We start from the raw sequence: 25,002 nt of genomic DNA, 5'->3' as shown, positions 1-25,002 counted from the left end.
TGTGATTATTTTGCACATATCTTCTTTTAATTAAGTAACATTTTTGGTAAAATTTTCATAGGGTAATATTAAGGCAGTATCATCCGCACATTGGTATAACTTTGAGTGCGACGATAGATGGGCCAAATCGTTGACATACAAATTAAGAAGCAGTGGGCCTAGCACGGAACCTTTTGGGACTTCATGCTTTATGTGAATTAAGTTGCTGTCTATAATTTGAATTCAAACGACATGATGTCGATTTTTGAAGTAGTCCTTTAAAGCCTCTATGAACGGTCCGCGGTATCCTATTTGAGCCAATTTTCCACGGAGTACATCGTGATTCAACGTATCGAACGCTTCTTTTTAAGATATAAGAAAAGCCCAATTACCGTCTTATTTTTTATCAATTTCACTGTTCACTATGTCTGCAAAGTCTTCTAGAAGTGTGATTGTGCTTCTCTTGCAACGAAAACCATATTGTGATCTAGGCAACAGATCAAAATTTTCGTAAAAGCCAAACGTTTTTTTTTTTTTTTTGACTAAGCTTTTCCAGAACACACGACAATGCTGGCAAGATTGCTATAGGTGTATAGTTCTCGCACTGTTGCATTTTCCCGTTTTTTAAATTGGCCTAAGTAAGGATATTTTATTTGAATTTGGAATAAAACCCGTCCTAAATGCTTCTCAATAAACGTATAGCAGAGCACCCTTTAAACAGGTAAAGTTAAACAGTGTCTCACAAAATCTAAACCCATCATATCCTGGCCTTATAATAATGTTAAGTGATCTTATTATATCTCAAACATCGAGATCAGTTACCTCACTCAAGTATGCAGCACTAACATTTGGCTTAATTCCTAGGTTCTATGCCGCCCTGGGGGAATTTTATCGAAGTTTGGTAATAGTTTTCGCAAAGCAGTTATTAAGTTCGTTTGCTACATCATCCATTTGTCGTCTTAGAAAATTATTCCTTATGACTTCGTCTATGCGGCGGTTTGTTTGTCTGCCCGTTAGCGAATTTATTACGTTCCACGACTACCTCAAATTGAATTTGCTCTCATTAAGCTTGTCACTATAGTACTTATTCCTTACTAGCCTTAGTGTAGCCGTTCGTTTATTTCTTGGGTGCCTAAATTCTTCTCTCAGCTGTAAGTCTGATTAACTGGCCTTACATCGGTGCCATAGCATTTGAAGCGAAAGCTTAATTACGCTACCTCGGGCAGCCGTCGGCGACTCTCACAGTTTTCACCTTGAGAGCTGGAGGTCAAACCACAAGAGAGCATTAAGGTGCGTTTATAGTCCGACGTTATCGGTGTTGTGTGTGCGTGTGTGTGCGTTGTGTGTGTGCGCGCGCGTGTGTGCGTGCGGGCGAGCGTCATCAGACGCCGGGCGCGTCGGAGCGCATTGGCCGCGCGTCCGGTTACGTTCGCGGCGCCAGTACGTCGAATCATCGGTCGAACTATAGCTGCTGTTGTTACCGCCAACGTGAAATAACGTGTGCGCGCGTTCACGCTACGTCGGACAATATTTACGCCTTTACGGAGCCCTGAAAGGAGACATTGCCGCCGTTGCCCGAGTAGAGTTGGTGGGACCTGCTGCGAGTTGCAACCAAGTCTCACTACTTTACTGATCACCGCAGTGTCTTCATAGGCATCAAAAATGACTAATAAACACTGTATTCATTGCAAACATGTCTGTGTATCATTTAGAAACCACACAACTCGGCCACACCTCGACAATGGGCCTAGCCAGGGCTGTGAAGCTTTCGCTTTCAACCAGGGTTAACCAAAGCTAAACCGCGCCAATTTTTTTATGTAACTTAACTCTTTAATTTCATTGGTAATCCATGGTACTTGTACTTTCTTTTTTTGTATTAACTACCTTTCCACATTAATCATAAAATGATTTCGATATGACAATTAGCTCTTCGTATGCTTGTAAATAGTTTAGTGTTAATAAGGTATCCCAATGAAGTTCTTAAATTAATCTATCAATCTTCTGATTATCGAACATATCAAAGTTATGTTTGGTTTCCCCACATAACTTGGTTACGTCTTCACTAAACATTGTGAGAGCAATAAAGTAATGGTCAGCAACTTTTTCGTTTACAATACTTGTTACTGGTTGCATGCTAGAAACACGTGTTAATATGTGGCATATACATGACGTCGTAAGTTTTTTTACCGAAAGATTCTTCTCGCATAAATCTTGTAATCTTATTTTGTTATCCATAACTTGTAATGAGAGTGAAATAATCACTGATATACTTTTTCGTAGTTGAATGGGTATCTATTTTGAGGTAACCTACCAGTATTATGTTGTGTCGCTTCTCTAGTGAGGTTAAAAGATCCTGCAATTGACCCAAAAATGCGCGTACATTTTTATGTGGTGGCCTGCAGATCGCGCACCTTATAAATGACGCATGTGCACTTTCAATTGATAACAGTAGTACCTCTGCCTCTTTGATTGTTATGGACTCTCGTTCACCTAGCCAATTGTTTCTAACGTATATTGCCTCCTCTTCTTCTGTCGTACCCGCATACGGAAAATTGTTCAACATCTTTATTTGATATAATTGAACATTGATGTCATCTGCGTTCACTTCAGTCGGAATAATCACATCTAATGCATTCTTGTATGGATCTAAATAAAGCTCTAATAGATCCCAATTTTTATGTGTGCTTCTGATATTAATATGGATCAGGTCAAGGCATGCAGCTTTTTCTTCCTCGCAGGTGTATCTCTGCCGACAAGTTACCCAGTCTTTAATTGAGCTAGATTCTAATTCCATGTATATGTCATTTTGGCTATACTCGCTTCATTCTCAATTTTTATAACACCAGCTCCTTCGTGTTTTCGTGCAAATGCTTTCCCATTGTTCACCCACAGAAACTTGTAGGATTTTTCATTGGCGGCATTCTTTGCCATCCACAACAACTTCTTCACATATAATGTCAGGTTTTCTTTAATGAAGATTTTATCCGACATTAGCTGAAGCCTTTTGGCTAGCCATGTATCTCTGATTGATATGTTTGAGAATCTGGCCAGATATATAGGCGGAGTTTCCCCTGTCCGAACTCTAATTCTGTGACATACTTTTTAGGGCGCGAAAAGGGACGAGAGACAGAGGTACGACGCGGACACGGCGCTAATTCTGTGAATTAGGCTCTAATTTTGTGAATGGTCTCTAGCTGCCCATCCATTGGCTTAGTCAGACCTGATTTGCCCGCACAATTGTTCAACACGTATCTCAGGTTTCCATTGTCTGACTGAGGTATTTCGTGGATTTCAATGTTACTTCTCCGAAAGTTCTCGTCTAAACTTTCAATCATTAGCTTCATCTGTGTGACCTCATCTGCCAGACTTTCTGATTTTCACGGTTGTTGTCTGCAGAATTTTAATATCTTCCTTTTGTGCTTCGATCGCCTTCAATAGCGAGCCATACTGTGAAGGCACGTGTTCAATTGACCTCTCCATTCGTACAATTTTTTTGTGTTGTTCCTCTAATTTAAACAGTGTTTCATTATGTTTCAGCATTTGTGTTTCGGTGGTTCTTTCCAATTTTCCTAGGCGTTCTAACACTTTGTTGAATTTCGACGACAGTGATTCAATTGAAGCCATGTGACATCGTTCAGTGAAGGCTCTTTCGTCGCTCCCTTTTTATTATCGTTCTTTGGCTGGCCATGCGCTATCTTGCTGGGCCGAGTGTCGGCCATTTTGCAAGTCTGACACATCCACAATTCCACGTCAGCATTGCTCGTGCTTTTGTAGGCAGTTTTAGTTACTCCTGCGCATTTGATATTATGGTAGTTACTGCGGTATAGACCACATATAATTCCATCGGAGGAAAGAGCATTCGTGCACACATGACAATCACAGTGGTTTTCCATTTCAGTGGTGTCAGCAAAATCAAAGAACGAAACAAAGTGCAAACAAAGCAAAAGTGCAGTCCTGCAACGCCCCTCTGATGAAGAAACGCAAAGAGGGAAAAAGTTGGAGTTCATACCTAAAAAGGGGAGACATTTCTTTCCGTCAGCGCCGTTCAAGGACCCCGCTGGACTGCAACGATGCGATGATCCGCTTCTCCTTTAAAGCGTGAAAGGTCCCGGTTGTCACTTGCTCATTCGCTGCCCATAATGACGTCATCCGGTCACGATGATCGGTGAATCTTCTTTTGTTGCTCCTTGCCGTGCCGCATCTCGTCCCCGTGCAGGGCCGACGGATTGCCTAACAAAGAGACAGAACGTTTCTTTCCGTCAGCGCCGTTCAAGACTGCAACGATGAGAATTTCCCGCTTCGTGAGTTATGTAATGCCTACTCATTAATAAATCACGCCAGGCGCCTTAAGTTGTAGCTTAAGGGGACTGGCAAACACACAGAACATGTCATTAAAGTTTGGTGGAAATTCAATTATGGGGTTTTTCGTGCCAGAACCACGATACGATTATGAGGCACGCCGTAGTGGGGGACTCCGCAAATTTGGACCACCTGGGGTTTTTTAACGTTCACCTAAATCTAAGTGCAGGGGTGTTTTCGCATTTCGCCGCCATCGAAATGCGGCCGCCGTGGCCGGGATTCGATCCCACGACCTCGTGCTCAGCAGCCCAACACCATAGTCACTGAGCAACCACGGCGGGTAATTTTGGTGGAAATCAAAAGACAATGCTTTATGGTAATAGAATCGAGCATATATATGCTGTTCGCGGTTTATACAGCGTGTCCCAACTATCACGCACCACGATTTAAAAAAAAAACGAGCAATTGCGTTTCTCGAAGAAAACCTAGTGCATATTGTTTCCAGTACAGTGGAGCAGCCGCCAGTAATTATTTTGTTGCTGAGATTCAATTAGGTAATTTAATTAATAATCTAACTCGAGAAGTGCTGTCCTAATTATGAAAATGTCAATGCAGCATTTGTAGGCACAGCCAAGGGACATCTAACTGCGGTATTTCAGCGATGTGCTAGTTGCGTACAAATTTTTTTTCAGACGGATAAATAAGCGCCGCGAAATATGCTAACTGCCACGTGACCGCTCTCCCACCCGCATCATAAAGAAGTGGCCTCGAACAGGCTCCCCATGATATAGCCAGAGCGAAATAAAAGAAATAAAGAAAAACATGGTGATCGAGCTAGCGACTCATCTGCCACGGCCCGTCCAAAGCAACGCGTTCGGTGTTAAAGTAAAACAAGTTATGGTAGTTGTTGTGTTAGTGTAGATAAAGTCCGCGGATGGTTCTTTTTTGCTACGAGGCCTATCACCGCAAAAGCGAATTGACTACGTCAGTATAAAGATTGAAATGCGAGTTTTGTTTCGTGCCAGTCACCATGTCCTTCTCTAATGAGCAGAAAGCAAACATAATGCTTGCCTTGGGACTTTCCAATGACAACAAGAGGAAGGCCATATCATTCATAGAAGTGTAGCATCGACGATCATCGGAAATTACGAAAACCTGAGACAAACCGGCAGCTTCAAGAAACAGCGGCGGAGGACTCCATCTTTGAGTCCTAGCCTACGCACGGAGCTCTAGCATTTATGGCCTCAAACCCTCATGCTAGCGTACGGGACGTGGCAGCCACGTTACTAATTTTCAAGTCATTAGTTTGGCGGATTCTAAATGACTCGGCCTTTCACCCGTACCCCCTTAACCTGCGCCAATTCTTGGAATACAGGGACCTGCAGAATCGTATAGATTTCTCCAATTGGGTCCTCACAAAAGTTGATGAGTCGCCGGGCTTTTTGAGCAACATCGCGTGGACAGATGAAGCTAATGTTTTCAGAAGCGCCTAGGTAAATTTGCATAATGCACATTACTGACCTCCCTGCCGTCCTCTCAATATTACAGTAAACATCAACCTGACGTCATCACAAGCAGTAACACACATATACTAAATGAATAGTGAAAATGGCTGCGAACACTCTGCATTGCTCTGAAATAAATTATAAATCAACGTTATTACGGTGTACAAAATCACCGACTGTGCTTTCCGCACAGGGGACATGGGGTACTACAATGACGACGGCCGGCTGCACTTCTTGGAGCGACTGAAGGAGATGATCAAGTGCATGGACAACCAAGTGGTGCCAGCTGAGCTGGAAAACCTGATCCTGGACAAGTGCCCGGCCGTGGCTGAAGTGAGCGTTCTGGGACTACCGCATCCCGAGTATGGAGAGGTGGCCGCCGCTTTCGTCGTTCTCCACGATTACCACAAGGACAAGGTCACCGAGGAAGACATCAAAAAGATAGTGTCCGGTCAGTTCGAAGCTGCATTACAGTTGGTCGACAAATCATTCCCACGTGTACAGGCTTGAAATGTAAAGGGTGCCAACAAAAGCACAAGTTCGGCTCCGTATGTCTTGGCAATTTCCAGCTCAAGCTAGGCGTCTTCAGTAATAATCTTGGCAATAGGTTAATACTGTTTATTCTATGTCTATAGACCGCGAGGTGCTTTCGTTGTGAGCTTTCTTCTGTCCCTTTTCGACGCTGATCGGCATTTCCAGAGCAGAAAGCCACCTAAGCAGGCCATATAGTGATGCCAAATAAGTAAGTGACAAACGAAACACTGCCATTGTTTATATTTTACATGTTTTACACAATTGTGTGCAAAGGTTCAGGGTAGTGACAATATTAGGAACAGCATCTGAAGCGTAGAAAGTGCAAAATGAGTAGTCAGGAAGCGCGGTATGCTCGATCGGCCTCTCCAGCCCTCTGATTTAGATAAACGGCTTTGAGCTGCCATGGCTTCTAGCGGAATGACGAGCTTCTGCCCATGGCTTACTCCTTCTTCCCTTCTTCGGCAGTCATGCTCATGTTCGCGTGTTTTCGTTGAACTGTGTAGGTATTTGACGCTTTAAGACATAACATTCACAATGAACGTAGGCAAGTACCAGGAAACGTGTGCGGCATTGGGGTGCTATGTGCATTCAGCAGACTTTCGGGCTGTTCACCAAGGGCGGTGCTTTTATTGCTGGTGGTGTTAGATGTAAGGGGAGCGGAGTAGTAAAAGAACAGCTGGTATCTTTCATTGAAAGTTTCACATTTTTCCGCACGAGAGAGATGTAAATCCTACGTCGCGCACATTCTCTTCATTCGCGTCTTCAATGCAGGTGGTACAGACAAACTTGATCCCGACATCATTCTCTTCGCGGTCACTTGAGCCGACGTTTTTCACATAGCATGTCACTACATTGCTTGCTTCCTTCGTCGAGTTTCTTCTCATAAACTAAGGAAGAAGGAAGGCAGCGCAACAAGCTCTGCATAGATATACGAGCAGTTAACTAGCTAGCCGTGTCGAGCACAGCTAAGTGCTGCGTGGTGCTTCCCTTTGCACACATTTGTAACCATACGCAAGTTTCCATGCCGAAAGGATACCCGGTGAGTCCGGGTGTTGTGAGTGGATCTTAAAGCCCTCACATGACCATATCAGCTGGAACTTTTTTAAAGGGACAGTTAAGCAAAACACTAAGTCAGCTAAGATGTATAACGTATTCTTTGAAATCTCTATTGTTAATTTGGAAATAATATGTTGGTTATTACAAGGAAAAATGAACACCAAAATTTCAGTCTTTTTTTTTCACGCCGACACCACAACGCCTGTACGTGAGTGTGAAGTCGCGGATTTCAAAGTATTGTAAAGGGGATACGGAAGTACGAAAGGCAGTGAGCAAGAAGAGAGGATGAAAAAAACGAAGAGCTTTGGAGGCGGGACTGCGCTACCACCATCGTCCATCCTGTGAATAAAACCATTTCGTCGCAACTCTTCGTCACAGTTGTGGTTCTTCACACAATCAATCACAAGTTCTTCGACGGAGCCGCGTCGCTTTGCTGGATTTCCACCAAATCCACCGGAGTTGAACATGTCCGACGACGCCGACGAACAACGGCCCCATTCAATTGCTGCGGTGACCAGTTCCGTTCAACAACTCAGAGATGCGCGTCCCTTCGCCGAGAGACCGGACGAAGACGTCGAGGAATGATTCATCTATTATCAACGGGTGAGCGCCGCCAACAAGTGGAACAGCGCTTCTCAGCTTTCGAACGTCGCGTTGTTTCTAACGGATATTGCGTTATGGTGGTTCGACAATTACGAGGACACGTTAACAACATGGAGCAGATTTGTTTCCGAAATGAAGGAGTGATTCGACGACTCCGCTACGAAAAATAAACGGCAAAACAGACGCTCCTACAACGCGTGCAATTTCCAGACCACACTTTCACTACCGACATTGAGGCAGTAATAAAACTATATAGGATGGTGGACTCTAGAATAATTCAGCAAGACAATGTCGGACACATCCTAAAAGCAATCGCCAAAGATGTTTACAGTTTCCTCATCGCAAAAGACACCCTGGATTTTGTTGCCGATATCAGTCGGCATTTTCGTACTTTCGATCAACTTAAAACGAGGCGCATCGCGTCGAAGTTTGGCAGGCTCGCCAATGTGACGACAGTTGCAAGCATCGATAGCAACCAGTCACTCGATCTTGCATCGACGCTCCGACGTCCGGGGGAAGCTGAGCCTGCACACGCAAGTGATACATCCAGGCACTCATAACTCCCGCTTGCCACCAGACTTGGAGTCAAATGTTGCATCCGTCTCATCGTATCCTGCGGTGAGGGGCACTCGTGCTTCGACAACAGCCAGGTCTCTATGACAGAGGCCAGTTATGACGCTCGGCCACAAGGAGAAGAGCCACTTTTTTACAACTACAAGAGCCTGTCACTTGTAATGTCATAACGCGGCAAGGACAGCACCGGCACCACGACGCCACTTATGACCGATACAGCGAGCAGCAGAGACACACATGACAACCAACTTTCTCGCATTCCTTTCTCGCCGCCCACAGCGGCCTAGCATTCGTTTCGAGGAATATGCTTTGAACCGCGACCCTTCCGTGTGCTACAAGTGCGGTTCCACCAGACTCGCTATTGTCGCCAAAACCGTCAATCACGAAGGACACCTCCAATATTCTTCATATGACTTTCCGATGACCGATTTGCTTCCAAGAGACCGTTTCGCGCACGACACCACATGCAGATGCACCTATTCACCACCATCTGAGGAGAGTTGACACAACCAACTAACCGTCCCCGTCGCTCTCTGTCCCCTCGGCCCCGTTCTTGCTCACCGCCGCCGGGAAACTAGCATCCGCGCCCAATGGAAGTGAGGCCGCCGGACGGTCTTTGCAAGAAATACCTCTGCCTATCGTGATGCTCAAAAACAAAGTGACTTTGCTGATTGACGAAATACAGACCATGTCGTTAGTTGACACTGGGGCTATTGTGTCTGTGATGAGCCTCGCTTTCAAAAACCGTCTAGGCCACGAAGTTAGGTTTTCTTGGAATGACGCTATTACCTTTCGTGGAGTAGGCGGCGAGTGGCTTCATCCCCTTGGTGTTTTTGCTGTGAGTGTTTTGTTGGCTCGAAAAGTGTTTGGGTCGGAATTCCTTGTTCGTTCGCGTGGTTCGCACGATGTAATTCTTGGTATTGATTTTCTTGAAGAATGTGGCGCTTCTATGGACTGTGGTAGTGGCGAAATATCGTTTAACAAGTTATTTCTACCAGCACTTTCCGAACAAATCTCGCGTAGCGAAAACAGGGACACGCTCAGTGTTCTTGTTGAAGTGATTGCACCATCATGGTGCCTGACGCCCATTTGTGTTTCTTCAACTGCTGTTGACGCTGCTTGGGTTGACCTTGTAGTTAGGCCTCTCAGCATAAACTGTGCTAAAAAATATACTTCAGCCCCGCTCTGTCGTGTGCATGACGAAAGGAGTCGCGACATTGTGGGCGCTCAACTTTTCCGCCGCGCCGGTTGTCCTTCAGCGCGGTATGAAACTCGCTCTCTTCGATGAAGCCTCATGCAGTTCAATAGCGGTACTAACTGCGGACCTCCGTACAGCTTGCTCTCCTTACGATAATCGCCACTCTTAAGAGATCATGCTCGGTATGATCAGCAAGGCTCTTTATACATCGAAAGGGCAAGCACTGGTGCAGGTGCTTTCCAGGCATGTTGTTGCATTCAACTTCACACATGGAGATGCGCCACTTCATTTAATATCGTCCCGCGCACGCCACAGAATAGATACCGGCTCAGCATACGCCATCCGCCAGAAGCCCTACCGAGTGTCATCCTCCGAGCGCAAAGTTATTGCAGAACAAGTCAAAGAGATGATGAGCAAAGGTGTAGTTCAAGAGTCGTCTAGCCCGTGGGCAGCCCCGGTAATCCTGGCACGAAGAAAACATGGCTCCTGGAGATTCTGCGAGGAATACAGACGTCTAAACGCATTGACGAAGAACGACGTCTATCCATTATCGCGAATCAATGACGTCATTGATTGCTTACAGTCTTCGTTTTATTTCTCAACACATGATTTGCGATCTGGGTATAGGCAAACACCTATGGACCCTGACAACAAGGAAAAAACCGCTTTCATCACTCCAGATGGCCTATTCGAATTTACTGTTATACCTTGTGGCCTTTGCAATGTTCCTGCCATCCCTCAAATACTTATGGACACAAGACGACGTGGTCTAAAGTGGGAGATAAGGATGTGTTTCCTCGATGATGATGTAATCTTTGGCCGCACGTTTGCAGAACCTAAAGACCGCATCAGCCTTCTTCTCGATTGCACCGGAAAAGCTGTACTGGTTATGCACTAAAAAATGTCGGCTTGGCGAATATCGAACACTGGTCCTGGGACACTTAGTCGACAAGGATGACGTCAGACCCGATCCTCGTAAGATTGAAGCGGCCAGCTCCTTCAAGCCCCCGCAGTCAGCACTGTTGGAAACGGGTCGGTGATCCTTCCGCCAGAGGGATGAGTACGTCCGGGAGTAAGAGCAAGAGAAAGAAGCGTTTATTTTACATATTTACAGTGGCTCCAAATATGGAAGCCCACTCCATGGGAGAGCACTTTGAAAGTCTCAGCTCACTACATATCTGAGCACATTTCAAAACACGTCAGGGCGCACCACTGCACTCAAGGTGTCTTCTTATAAATCATCGGTCTTTCCTAGTTGACCTGGCTAGGAAATCAGATGACCTTGATGCGACCAATCAGAGGGGTCGTATTGTTCACCGAACTCCGCCTCTAATGTTTCACCTTCGAAGCCAGGACGAGGCAATCCGGAAACAGGGGGTTGACACTAGAGCACTGCACGGGCTCGGGCTTACCCGAAAGCCCGAGCCCGGCCCGACCCGTGGGCCGGGCCGGGCCGGGCAGCACAGTTTTTTCACGGGCTCGGGCCGGGCTCGGCCACGGCGTGTGCTTTTTGACTCGGGCCCGGGCCGGGCTCGGGCTTTCTGATCGTGTGCATGTAACGTGCAGCGAGTTATTCTCGGGCGTCTCAACTCCGGGCTGAAAAAATCGGCCCGTGCAGTGCTATAGTTGACACTCATTCCATGAAAGTCGGTGATTTAGTTTCTTGCCCTCCACCGGTCATCTTGCCAGGGTTGGGAGAATGGCTTTCACGCTAATCCCCGCTTCTAACGAAGGGTGGCGGTTGTGGTCGGTCGCTTCTAAGTGAGCTTCTTTGTCCGAACTTCACTGCCGCTGTCGGGCCGCGTCGCCAGGTAGGCGGCCGCTGATGAAGGGGGTGGAATCGGGGAAAGCACCCAAAGAATGGGCACTGCCGAGTTAGGGCGCTTGTTTGCCCGTCTCGTCTGTGTCGGGCACTGTCGCCGTCTGGGCGACGCTCATGAAAGGGCCTGCATCGATGGGAAACAACCAAAGAATGCGCCCAGCCGATTCGGGACGCAACAGACTCCTCCCCCGCCGGAAGATCCGACCTGAGGGTCACCAGCTGTCAGGTTGCCCGAAGCGTCGGTGGTCGGTCGAGATCTCGGGGTTTCTTTTTGAAATGATGGCCGATGACACACTCGAGAATTAGGTCCCTGGTCCCAGCATTAACCTCGTTGTGGCCTTCTCCCTGGGAATACGCAAGCACACACACGAACCACAGGGCACAGGAAAGCGTCTTGCTCGCACCGAGAGCCATCGGGTCTAGCGAACAAATCAGCGCACCTGCCCTTATCTAATAATCCCACCAAAGCAGCCGTCAAATCACTAAACCTTTGCTGAAGTCCACAATTTTGAGATTGGACCAGGATTCACAACTTTCTCGCAACATCCCATAGAGAAGAGCATTCCTAGTGACAAAGCACCACATAGTGCTCAAGCGCCCGAAATCCGTTCAATCCACCAGGATTCGCTTGACCCAATAATTTGGACCAAAAATTTTGTGCCGCCAAAGCGAGCTCTCATGAACCTCTGAGTTCCCCAAAACCAGATCGTCGTACTGCAGAGAGAAAAGGTAGAATACTCTAAAATTGCTCTAAATAAATGATAAATGAAATATCATACGCAGCACAAACGCGATGAACAGTTTTACATCCGCTGGTATCGCACGTACTATCGTGTCATTGCGAGCCACATTTGCAGCATGGATGTACTGTAAGAGTCGCTTTAACCTTGCGGACAAACTCACAGGTAATAAGTGCGAATCACGCACTAACAATTTCTTCCTCTTGTCCATATAGGATATACACTAAAGAAACAAAAAAAATATTGCGTAAATTACTCGCTAACACTACAGGACTCGCGAACATTTCTAAAAAGTGATGTGATAATCAAGCGTGCCACTACAAGCTTCAAACAAATAGCCTGGACCTGACACTGCAAGCGTTTTTCACATACAAAAAAATAAGACTGACTATCTGCTTAAAAAAAGAAGACACGTCGAAAAAACAGTTTCAAACATACATCAGTGAGCTTCTAAAACAAACAATTATACAAAGCTCGAAACTTGCATATCGAAAGTATCTTTAGTCTCGGAGATCTCAAAACATTTAAACAAACACAAAAAAAGAAATAAACAAAATTATGTTTCAGCAAAACCTGCGTCGTTTTTCATTCCGAGTAGCCTATGGTGGCGCCATATCTTAAGCCGTAGTCGAGGCGGGCGCGGTCTGAGGGCTCTTCGTGTTAACGAGAGAACACAAAGGACACATAGGTCATTCTCCACGCTGGCGACCGCTGACACTTTAAATGCAGGCAACATGCTTCTGGACATCCGACTGCGATTTTACTGTAGCGTATGGCCAATTTGCGTCGAATTACCGACTCGCTTTCCTGTGTCACGCCTAGCATTCCTCGAAAATAACCCAAAGAGGGGGAGCATAATTGCCCCCTCCGCGCCACCTTCGCGCCGAACGGCCCTTTCTTTTCTTCCTCCTTCGGCGGTTCGGACTCGATCTGTCTGAAAACATTCCAAGGAACACACGCGCCGTTCGAACTCTTTGACTGCGCTCCCCGCTGGGTTTAGCGCCTTTATTCAGCCGCGTTGCCTTGTCTGCCGCATTCCTGAGTTTGCGACACCGCTTCATCCTAGCACGTTTACTATACTCGCGGACAACTTTCTGTGGCAATAAAGGGAAAGCAATGCGCGCGTGGATGCTGCACATGTGTTACCGCGCCCAGTAGTCCGGCAGCGTTTGAGAGTGCTTTTGGTTGCTCCGAACAGACGCTTAATCCACGCAGCTTTCACGTGCGACGGTTTCGCCTTTGCCTAGACGCGGAAGGGAAATGCCGAAAAATAACTAAACTTTTACACTCAATGGTGTGTTCTGTCTTATTTAACTGTTGCTAATAAGTTGTTTGTTTTCTCTTCCCCAGCCTAAACGAACCTGGATTAAAACACGGGACTCTTTTCAGTAGCGCTCTCACTTGTGCGCGCTTTGCCTCCGTAGCTTTCCCTTCATTGCCACAGAAAGTTGTCCGCGAGTATAGTGCTCATTTTCAAGCCTTCCGCTTGAATATCGTGCTGACCGGCACTTATTTCATCGGTCACTATTTCCGTCTCAACCGCACAGTCTGAATGATTTGCGGTTTAATCATTCCTCTCAATGCTACCTGGACTGGCGGAGAGCTTCAAACATTTAGGGACAATGCAGTTATTTTCATTTGCGCGACGTAGCTCGTATACCTGGGAGCTGTCCACATCTGCACTGCCCTGCCTACACTGTGCTTTAGCGCACTTTCCTGACCGATTGGACTCTGCACTGGTGCTCTTGTCTGACGACTCGGGGCCACTTCGGGCTTCTGCAAGAGCTACCTTTCGCGACGTACTCCCCGGATAACTGTGCCAAATCGTCCACAGCTGGCCTAGCTGCTTCTCTAGTATTTCATTGGCACAGTATCTCGTCGCGCTCAATACGGTCCCCATTAACGGGCTCCTCAACAACTACGTCACGGTCTAAGGATCTGGCATAACCTGCGAACGTACAATTAGGCTCACGGGGATCAGCCTCTCTTTCTATCATCGGTAGAACCGTGCGTGCTACTTGTTTGCACTTTCTGTGCACTAATTCTACGGGTGCCTGACATTTCTGTTCCTCCACTTCAAAACCCTGTTCCATTACTTCAATCTCTTGTTTGAGAGCTTCTATGTCTTCGTATTGTTGCCTAATCCATTCCTGTCTTTTTAACTCCTTCTCATTCTCAATTGCTTCCTGTTCCTGCTGTTTTAGAATTGAGTTGCTGTAGTATTCAAAGTATTCCTGATCACTGTTGCTTTCTAAAATTGCTCTAATTTCGGCTTCAGATTTATCATGCCCTATTTCTACGTCGAGGTCTTCACACAGCCTCAACAAGCTAGCTCCCGTCAAACCCAGGAGGTACATGGTCACTACTTTAGGCTTTGGCTCACCTATTCCACAATATATACTTGCTACCACAATGCAAGTAAAAAAACTACCAGCGGTTCAATTCTGTTTTCCCAAGAGAATTTGAAGCTGGAAAATATAGCAGAAACCAAACGCCTATACACAGAAGTAGCACCAAGTCCCCAAGTTCTCATCCACCGCATCGAATCAATTGCAAGAAGACGTAAATCCTGGGTCGCCTTTTAACTGATTACAATTCCGGTAGGCCTCTACGTTCCAATTACTCCCACACAGGTATGAGATCTGGCTTTAGTAGCTGGTTCAGATCTATGCTGAAAGCTGCTTTCTGCTGAGAGGCGCAATAACTACAGTATCAAAATGGGCAGTTCTACACGCTCCATCGGTTTTTAGAAAGTCTAGGCTAAAAGAACCGATGACTCAAGCGCAAAGCCAGGCACTCACCCTGTACCGTGCAGTCATGATGCACTGCGTTCATCCAGCCGCTCGCGAACCAGTTGGCGATTGGCGTTGGCTGCAGGCTCCATCTTGCCGCTGTCACTCAGTCGCTCGTGAATCAGTTGCCGGCGACTGGCGTTGGCTGCAGGGTCCATCTCACTGCGGCCACCCAGTTGGTCGCGAACGAGATGCCGGCGCCTGGCGTTGGCTGCAGGGTCCATCTTACCATGGCGATCCAGTTGCTCGCGGCTCGGGGTTAGGATTCATCCCACCGCTGCCACCAGTTTGTTGGGACTCGGGTAGCGTTTAGGTCGGTGATCCTTCAGCCAGGGGGATGTGTACATCCCGGAGTAACAGCGAGAGAAAAAAGCGTTTATTTTACATATTTAGAGTGGCTCCAAATATGGAAGCCCACTCCATGGGAAAGCACTTTGAAAGTCTCGGCTCACTACATGTCTGAGCACATTTCAGAACACGTCAGGACACACAACTGCACTCGAGGTGTCTCCTTATAAAACATCGGTCTTCCCTAGTTGACCCGGCTAGGGAATCAGATGACCTTGATGCGACCAATCAGAGGGGTCGTATTGTTCGCCGAACTCCGCCTCTAATGTTTCACCTTCGAAGCCAGGACGAGGGAATCCGGAAACAGGGGGTTGACACTCCTTCCACGAAAGTCGGTGATTTAGTTTCTTGCCCTCCACCGGTCATCTTGCCAGGGTCGGGAGAATGGCCTTCACGCTAATCCCCGCTTCTAACGAAGGGTGGCGGTTGTGGTCGGTCGCTTCTAAGTGAGCTTCTTTGTCTGAACGTCACTGCCGCGGTCGGGCCGCGTCGCCAGGTAGGCGGCCGCTGATGAAGGCGGTGGAATCGGGGAAAGCACCCAAAGAATGCGCACTACCGAGTTGGGGCGCTCGTTTGCCCGTCTCATCGGTGTCGGGCGCTGTCGCCGTCTGGGCGACGCTGATGAGAGGGGTGGTATCGGGGGAAGCACCCAAAGAATGAGCACTGCCGAGTTAGGGCGCTTGTTTGCCCGTCTCGTCGGTGTCTGGCACTGTCGCCGTCTGGGCGACGCTCATGAAAGGGCCTGCCTCGATGGGAAGCAATCAAAGAATGCACCCGGCCGATTCGGGACCCAACAGCGCGAGAACTTCGCTCATTCATTGGCCTACGTTCGTATTTTCATCGTTTTGTTCCCCAATTGGTCGACCTCGTTTACCGGTTGGCAAGTATTGTGCGACAAAATGCGGCCTTCAACTGGACACCAGAGTGTGACAAATCATTCTCTCAACTGAAGTTAATACTAACGTCAGCATCCCTCTTGCGTCACTTTGATCCATCTTGCCCGACTGAAGTTTACACTGATGCTAGTGGAATCAGGATAGGAGCGGTGCTTGTAGAACGTCACAGTGGCGCAGAGCTTGTCGTCGCATATGCCATCCGTTTTCTGAGCAAATCTGAGCGCAATTGTACGAGTACGGAACAGGAATTCCTGGCAGCTGTTTTCGCCGTACAGAAGTTTCGCTGTTATCTTTACAGTAGACCATTCAAAATAATTACCGAGCATCATTGTTTATGAAGGCTCGTGGGTGTGCGTGATCCCTCTGGTCGCCTTGCACGTTGGGCGCTGCGCCTCCAGGAATACGACTTTGTGATATCGTACAAGAGTGGCCTTCGTCACGCTGACGCAGACTGCCTCTCTCGGACTCCTCTCGCAACTACCGACTGCGATGCTGAGAATTTTGACGACTGTCTCGCTGCTGTTACTTGCACGTTCCCTGACGCGGCAGACTTTCAGCGAGAACAACAGAACGATCTGACCTTCGATCCGCTTTTTGTTGCCGCCGGTACTTCTCAAGGCAGTGGTCGCTTTACTGTCCGTGATGAGTGGCTCTACAAACTAATTACTCCGGGCATGGAGTGCATTTTCTGCTTGTTGTCCTCGAGAGTCTCCGCTCCGACGTTCTACGCGCCATGCATGACGATGCGACATCCAGACATTTCGGCTTCGTACGAACGCTACACCGCACGCAGGAGCGCTTTTACGGGCCCAAAATGTACGTAACAACCAAGAGCTGTGTCGCTAGTTGTGAAACGTGCCAAGGTCAGAAGCGACCAACCACCGCAGCATTCGGGTCCCCTTCGGCCATTGAGGCCACCCAGTACGCCGTTCGAGCAAGTAAGCATTTACTTTTTGGGTCTATTCCCGTTGTCTAACAATAGAAACCGTTGGATAATTGTCTGCGTGGACCATATTACAAAGTACGCAGAGACTGCAGCCATACCCTCTTCCACCGCTGCTTGCGTGGTGGTCTTCCTGTTGCGTTCCGTGGTCCTTCGTCATGGCCCACCGCGTGGTATCATCAGCGACCGTGGACGCCAGTTCACTGCTGACGCCGTTGACGAGTTGCATCGTTTATGCACTTCCCAGTTTCGTCATTCCACGCCATAACATCCTCCGACCAATGGCCTCCTTGAAAGGACAAACAGAATTCTGACCAACAGGGTTACAATGTACAGCCTCCCGCATCTTCAGCTATATCGCGCGAGCGTCCCTCGCGCGTCATTTTAGCGCCTTTAAGCGGCGATAATCGGCGAGACCGGCAGAAGTACTCTCAACTGCACTAAGCAAGCTCCTGTGCAAGAGTCGTCTAATTCGATGTTCCCTTCAGGGCGACGTACAACCATATTATAGTGTTCTCGCGCGATATGGCTAAAATGCGGGAGGCTGTAGGTCTCTCCAATCATAAGAACTGGGTCCACGTGCTGACCTTCATCGCTTATGCATGCAACACGGCGAAACATGAAACCAAGCCCATTTTATCTCCTGTATGCAAGGTTACCGCGAAGCTCTCTGGACACTTTCTTACCCTTTATTCTGCATAATGACGATTCTGTATTGTCTCGCTGAAGAAGCCCGTCGAATAGCTCGCCTTCGTACTCCGGCCTCGCAAAGTCGTTCGAAAGAGCGATACGACGACCGTCACGAACAAGCACACGTATCATTCGCAAAAGGTGACTTGGTTCTTCTTGGACATCGCAACGCAAGCGTGTTTTGTGTCAAAAGCTCTTGGCTCAATATTCAGGCCCATTTGTAGTTATGGACCACCTGAGTGAACTCACTTACGTAATAGCTCGCCTCCTGTGCAATGGTCGGCGATCAAGCAAAACGCAGCTGACTCATATTGCGCGCCTGAAGCCTTTCTTCCCTGCTTGTCCATCCATACTCGCTCTACGAGTGTCGTCCGCTTGCGGGTATATGTAACGGAGATACGCAAATACGAAAGCCAGTAGCAGGAAGAGTGGACGAAGAAAATTAAGAGATTTTGAGGCCGGACTGGGCTGCCACCATCGTCCATCTCCTGTGAATAAAGCCACTGCGTCACAACTGTTCGTAACAGTATGTTTTCGTATTTAGGACACGTTGGCCGAGCAAAAGCTCAGGAAACTTGCCACGTTCAATCTCTCGCTCCTCTAGAACACAATGTTACTTTATCTTTACCTCTAAATAATCAACTAAGCCCTAGAAGACGCTGTGAAATTCCAAGGTGTCACAGTGAGCTGGTGCGGGAACTTGAAGGAAGCATCGCCATCCATCATTTGTTATTGCGCTTTTTCTGGCTTACCAAGCCTCTTATTGTGATAAGACTGGTGTTTTTGACATTGTATAAGGTTTAATTTACTGATATAGAAGAAATCATTTTTTTTGCTTTAGTGTCCCTCTAAAGCCGTAGACAATGCCGAAAACAGAAAAAAAATGAGAAAGGTAGATCATCTGATGATGCTGAACCACGTGCTCTTATACTGAATATTTTTCACATTATTTTTGGCTTTATTCAATATTTGGCGCAGTACAAGACACAGTTACAAGAAGAAGACGTTAGTACCTGTAACAGATCATTCCAGCCGATTACGGAAGATCATCTGTAATAGATGATTTTCCACCGACCATATGTAACCCGCTCGGGAAAAATGTGCGATATCTCAATGTACATAATTGTGTGCACGGCGTCTGAAAGAGTTCCTTGCCTCTAAACCCCTCGTTAGCGAGTTCTGGCTGTTCTGTACTTTGTTCGATGGGCGTTGAACGAAAAGGCGTTGAAGCGTTTACTAAATACGGGAAAGACAACACCGCATTCCAAAACTATCCTCGACTCTAAGCTCTTCCTCCACTCAGCTTAGTTGAGCACAGCGCCTCCGCTCTACTGAAGGAGACACTACGTTTCTCAGGAATTGATGTGGAATGTCTGTGAGCGCAATGACCGCTTTTGTCCAAAGGCGGCGCTGCCATAAACATTCCAGCGTCTACGTGGAGGGTTGAGAGGAGGAACGTTATAGAATAGGCTCGGAAGATGTGCAGAGTGACGTCTTCGATACGCAGCGAAGCGTAGTTTAGAACGCGTGCAAGTAGAGTAGCTCCGATTCGCAACAATGAGCTCTGAAGAGCGAAGCAGAGCATCGTTGGTGCACAGCTTGGAACGCGAGTGCAACACAGCTCGTAAATGGGATGCGATGAGACATCCGTGGAAGCGCGCACGTGTGTTGTTTAGCGGCGCAAGGAAGTACAGTGAAAAACAGTTCGTGCAGGAGGAGTTCTGTTCGGCATGCGGATGCGATCGACAGACTGTAGTTTGTATCTCTGCGGTATTCGAGAGACACAGGTCTGCATCCAACACGGTGTTTCTCGGTGAAAACGCGTCCAATTTGGTCGTGTGCTTTACTTCATTGATTTATTGACAGAATCCCTGCATCGTCGTATTGGCATTACTGCAGGGGGGGTTTTCCCACCAGGTGCACCTGCTGGGAAGTTTACGGCATGGGACCACGAGACTTCTTTTTGTTTTTAACGCGATAGCGTCAAGGGCCCCGTTTCCCAGAAAATCCGGCGTCGGCGTGAGCATTAGCGTCTGGAGGAAATAATCATGCCGAACCACATCATCCAGAACCACCCCGACCGGGCGGGCCCTTCACGTGGCGCAAGGCGTTAGTGAACAAAAATTGAATTTCTCAAACTAACATCCGTCAGAAAAATCGTAAAATACGACTTAACCGCAACCTACAGACGAGATGGCGTCGGATTGTAATTTGAATATACGAGAAAAAAGTTGTCGCAGTTTCACCTGAAAGGCGAAGCATCAATTGCGATAGCAAATTTGAAGAGAGCTATACGGAGTAATGATAGCAGCTTTATCAGCTGTATAAACTTGGACATGCAGCAGCACCGGCAACACGCAGAACTGTTGTAGACGCCGCCGGCGTTTTGCCCGCGTTCGCTCAAAAATGCGTGCGGCGTTGGTGACTGTTGCCGGAGCCTCTGATATAAATAGGCACTTGATGCCGCAGCTAAACGTCGCCTCCCTTCCCTGCCCCTCCCCCCCCCCTCCCCCACAGCCTTTCGCGCGTCGGAAGAAGGTACGTTTACTCTACAAATACGGTGATTGTAGAGGAGGAAAGAGACGCCTACTTCTGCAGCCCTTAAGGGAGCACAGCGCAGAACGCGCGTTTGTTCTCCGCCGTGCGTTCACTCCCCGTGAAAGCGCGTCCCTCGCGCCCTTTCACTCGCACATACAGCGTTCGGCGGCGCGCGGCGAGGCCAGTCGCGCCTAGCTCTTCTCCCGTGCGGTCGTGCCTGCACATCGCCCCGGCGTGTGCTGCACGAGCCGCGTGGCTCACCATCGTCGGCGACGTCACCTGCAGCCGCGCACGATTTGCGCGTCCCAACGCGCAACCCTGTGTGTTCCCTGCGGGCTTGCATCGTGCGACGAGTGGATTTGCTTCAGTGTTGTGCTCCGCGAGTGGCGTTCCCAACCCGACATCTGTGCCGCGTCCCCGGCTGTGCCGCCTCGTGCGCGCATCGCGTGGTCGGTGCTGTGCGCGCGACGTGCGTGTAGTGTGTTTGCCCCCTGTGACGCGCGGTTCGCGTGTTGACTGCGGAGCCGAACGGCATGGAGGGCTTCCGCAGGCCAGGAGAGCGCCCGCCGCGCGCGGGCCATCGTCGAAGTGCGAGCGCGTCTCTCGCGACCCTTGTGCCCGTGACGCTACAAGCGCTACAAGCGTCGCGTGAGCGAGGCGAACTAGAGGTGCGCGCCGCCGAGATCGTGGACGCGTGGATAAAGACACAGGCCACCACCACCCAAGCAGCTGCCGCCGCGGCCGCGCCCGCCGTCACCGAGACACACGTAGCGCCGGCGGCGCCTTCCCCCCAGGCGAGCCTTCTCCCCGCGGAGCAAGTCGCCGCCATTGCAGACTTGGCCAGCGCCGCCCCGCTGCCCCCTTCGGACGACGAGGAGGCCATGGACTCCTCCTCCTCGCGCAAACGCACGCGCGAAGCAGAGAGCGAGGAGGAGGAGCAAACCGGTCGCCGCAAGCTGCCGCCGCCGACCGCCTCACCTTGGCCGGAGAGCAGGGACGACGGCGACGCCATCTCCCGGCGCCCGGGGGACTCAGCCGCCTCCTCGTCACCGCCCGCGGCAAGAGATGGCGCCCCCGCCGATCCGCCGCCTGCGCCGGCTCTCCTGCTCCCCTCGAGCACCAGCGCCGCCCCTCGGACGCCCGGCGAGTCGTCCGCTGCCTCCTTCGTGCTCTCCCCGAGGGAGGGCGCGCGCATCAACACGGTCGCTCCTCCGGCTGCCGGCGAGGCTGGCGCGAGCCCTGCTGCGTCGTCTGCTACGGCGGACGCTCGTGACGCGCCCGAGTCTGTGCCGTTGGGGCTCGCGCACGATCCCCGAGCAGACACAGCCCCAGCCGGTCCGACGCAGCACGGCCTCGCCCACCCAGCGGCGAGGTTCCTAAAGGATCCCCCCCACCCCACTCTACCGAGGCAGGAGGGGAAAAACAAGAAAAAGCAGCAGAAGAAGGCGGGGAAAAGCTCTGCACCCAAACAGGCTTCCCCCCCTGCTGCCCCTCCGGCCCCGAGGCCCACTCTGGCGGGCTCCGGCACACCCACAGCCAAGGCTGCTGCACAGGAGGCCCCATCCACCCATGCACCACCAGCTGAGGGCTTCCAGCTGGTGCTGTCCAAGGCCGATCGCCGCCGCGCAAGGGCACCAGTGAGTGCTGCCATCCCGGTGGACCCCGCCGTCATTGGCACGGCCCTCTTCCGCCCATCTGTGGTGGGTGGCACCTTCAGAGGAGCACCACGCCTCTCTCTTGCGGCGGTGCTCTCAGCGCGGCCAGGTGTTGCCGCTGTGAGAGTCAATCACAGGCGCAACATCGTGGCCGCCGACGCCACCACCCAGAGGTGCTTGGAGGAGCTGCTGGCCACCACGGAGCTCCGGGGAATACCGGTGACTGCCCGGCAGCCTGCCGAGCGAGGCAGGAGCACTGGTTTTGTCCACGGCGCCGACGGCATCCCCGCAGACGCGGACCTGCTGGGGGCAATCGAGTCGGGAGTCCCAGTGCTGGCTGCTACCAGGGAGGCCGACACCATCACCATCCGGTTCGCGGGGCCGGTCCCCCCTGAGCATGTGAGCCTCTACAAGCTCCGGTTCAGGGTGCGGCCGTCCAGACCGCGTCCACTGCAGTGCCAGCAGTGTGGCCGCTTTGGGCACGTGGCTGCCTCCTGCGACTCGCCATCCAGCTGCCGTCATTGTGGGAGGTCTCACGAGCAGGGTGACAGCTGCCCCAACGCGGCCCACTGCCGCAACTGCGGTGGCCACCACCCCGCAAATACTCCTGCCTGCCCCAGGTGGCAGGAGGAACGCAGGGTGGCCACCATCTTGGCAACTGCCCCTGCTCCCCTCTCCCGCCGGGCAGTCCGCGCTGGTGTCCGGGAGGAGAACCTGCAGGCCAAGGCCACCTCAATGCCTGTGCAGGGCCTGTCTTATGCACAGGCACTGGCCGGCCTCCCACAGGCGCCCCAGCAGAAGGCAGCCCCCCCCGGACGGCCCCCCACACCGGCCCCACGGAAGCAGCGACGCCAGCCGCCTGCCACCCCTGGGAGCGAGCCCACCACAGCCCCAGCATCACTGGCAATGCCTGGCCCGGACCCTCGGGACCAGATCATTGCCAGCCTGCAGCTCGCCCTGAAGGCCATCGGGGAGATGCTGCCTGCCGAGAGCCCCCTCCGAGCCATCTGCCTGCAGGCAGTGGCAGTCTCGACCACAGTCAACCAGCATGGCTGATCCCTCACCAGCCACAGCTGGGAAATGCCGTCGCCGCCCGAGTGTTCTCCAATGGAACACCAACTCACTGCGGCGGCGGCATGCAGAGCTGTGCGCGCACCTCCTGCGGTGTGATTTCGACGTCCTCGCACTGCAGGAGGTGTACACTGTGGCCGAGGACCTGCGGCTGCCGGGATACACGGGCTACTCTGGCGCCACCACATGCTCGACGCAGAGCTGCACGGACGCTCCCTGCCTTGAGGGTGCCCACAAGAAGGGGAAGCCGAGGACTGCCATCTACGTCCGCAGCAGCCTGGCCCATTCGGTGACCCCAGTCTCGGACGTCGTAGGCGGCGCCATGGAGTGCTGTGCTGTCACGGTACGCCTTGACAGACAGGACACGACCGTGGCGAGCGTCTACGTTCGTCCTGGACAACAGTGGGACCCCTCCAGCCTGGTGCGGCTTGCAGCACGCCTCGGTGGACATGCAGTCCTGTGCGGTGACTTCAACGCCCACCACACCGACTGGGGCAGCCGCAGGTGCACCCGCCGAGGCAGGGACCTCTGCAACGCCATCAGCCGAGCAGGCCTGGTGGTACTCAACAAAGGAGGACCCACGTACGTCCGCCGTGGGGTGAGCACAGCCATCGACCTCTCCCTTACCACCGAGCAGCGCTCCTATGACTGGGCTACAACTCCCGACACTTGGGGATCTGATCACTTCCCCATCTTGATCACCCCCGGGTGTGGGAGAAGGCCGAGGTCACGAACATACCACGTCACAGACTGGTCCCTGTTCAGGAAGCGCTGCAGTGAGTTGGAAGATGGCTGTGACCTCCTGAGTGCCATCATGGAGTGCGCCCAGGCAGCCACAGTCCAGTGCTCTGCTCTGCCCGATACTCCTGCCCCGGATCTGCTCCTGCTCAACCTCCGTGCGTCCAGGCGACGCGTGGAGCGCCGAGCAATCCGGACGGGCAATGCAGAGCACTGGACCGAATACAGGAGAGCGGATGCCCGCTGCAGACGACAGGCCAGGCGCAGAAGGAGCCAGAGCTGGGGGAGCCTCTGCGCCACCATCGAGAACCGCTCCAAGGGCCCCCTGGCCTGGCGCCTCCTAAAGTCCCTGACCGGCAGGAAGGTCAACCGCCACCCCGTCCTCGCGGTGGCTATCTCGCTGGGCATCAGCGAGGCGGCCCTGGCGGAGTTGCTAGCGGACCACTTCGCCCCCCCGGCTGCCCTCGCTGCGGCCATCCTGCCGGTCGGACTTCCCCCTGCCAACCCGCCTACCTGCCTGCTGGAGCTGCATCCGGAGTGGGCGACCAGCCAGATCGCGGCCATCTGCCAGGACCCACTGACTCTCCACGAGCTGCAGACGGCCCTGAGGAGGGGCAAGCGTCGCAGTGCACCGGGAGCAGACGGAGTGACACTCCAGATGCTCCGCAACCTGGCCACCAGTGAACAACGACGCCTGCTCGACTGCTACAACAACATCTGGTGGTCAGGACAGGTGCCGGAGGCCTGGCGCACAGCCATCGTGGCCCCCATTCTGAAGAGCAATAAGCCGGCTAACGAGCTGTCCTCATACCGACCGGTCTCTCTCACCTCCGCTGCCTGCAAGGTGATGGAGGCCATTGCTCTGGCACGGCTCGAATGGGTGGCCCGCGCCTGCGGGTTCCTCGCGGACCAGCAGACAGGCTTCCGGCGCCGAAGGTGCACTGCGGACTCCATCGCAGACGTCGTCTCCACCCTGGAGGACGCCAGGGCCAGCGGAGACCTCGCCATGCTCCTCCTCATCG

The 25,002-nt window shown here is 51.1% G+C and overlaps 1 protein-coding gene across 2 annotated transcripts in view; it reads left to right on the top strand.

Annotated features, from left to right (window-relative positions):
• The window catches only part of LOC119461826 (uncharacterized), a 370,449-nt gene that overhangs the window by 307,272 nt on the left and 38,175 nt on the right, over positions 1-25,002 (top strand). For both annotated transcript variants that reach the window (XM_037723200.2, XM_049672281.1), the window contains exon 10: positions 5,977-6,234. In XM_037723200.2, the coding sequence (XP_037579128.2) occupies positions 5,977-6,234 (258 nt within the window). The remainder of the gene's footprint in view (positions 1-5,976; positions 6,235-25,002) is intronic.

The sequence above is a fragment of the Dermacentor silvarum genome, chromosome 8 (genome assembly GCF_013339745.2).
Source record: "Dermacentor silvarum isolate Dsil-2018 chromosome 8, BIME_Dsil_1.4, whole genome shotgun sequence".
Lineage (NCBI taxonomy): Eukaryota > Metazoa > Arthropoda > Arachnida > Ixodida > Ixodidae > Dermacentor > Dermacentor silvarum.
The sequence above is the reverse complement of the archived record's forward strand: the minus strand, read 5'-3'. Positions and strand labels throughout refer to the sequence as shown.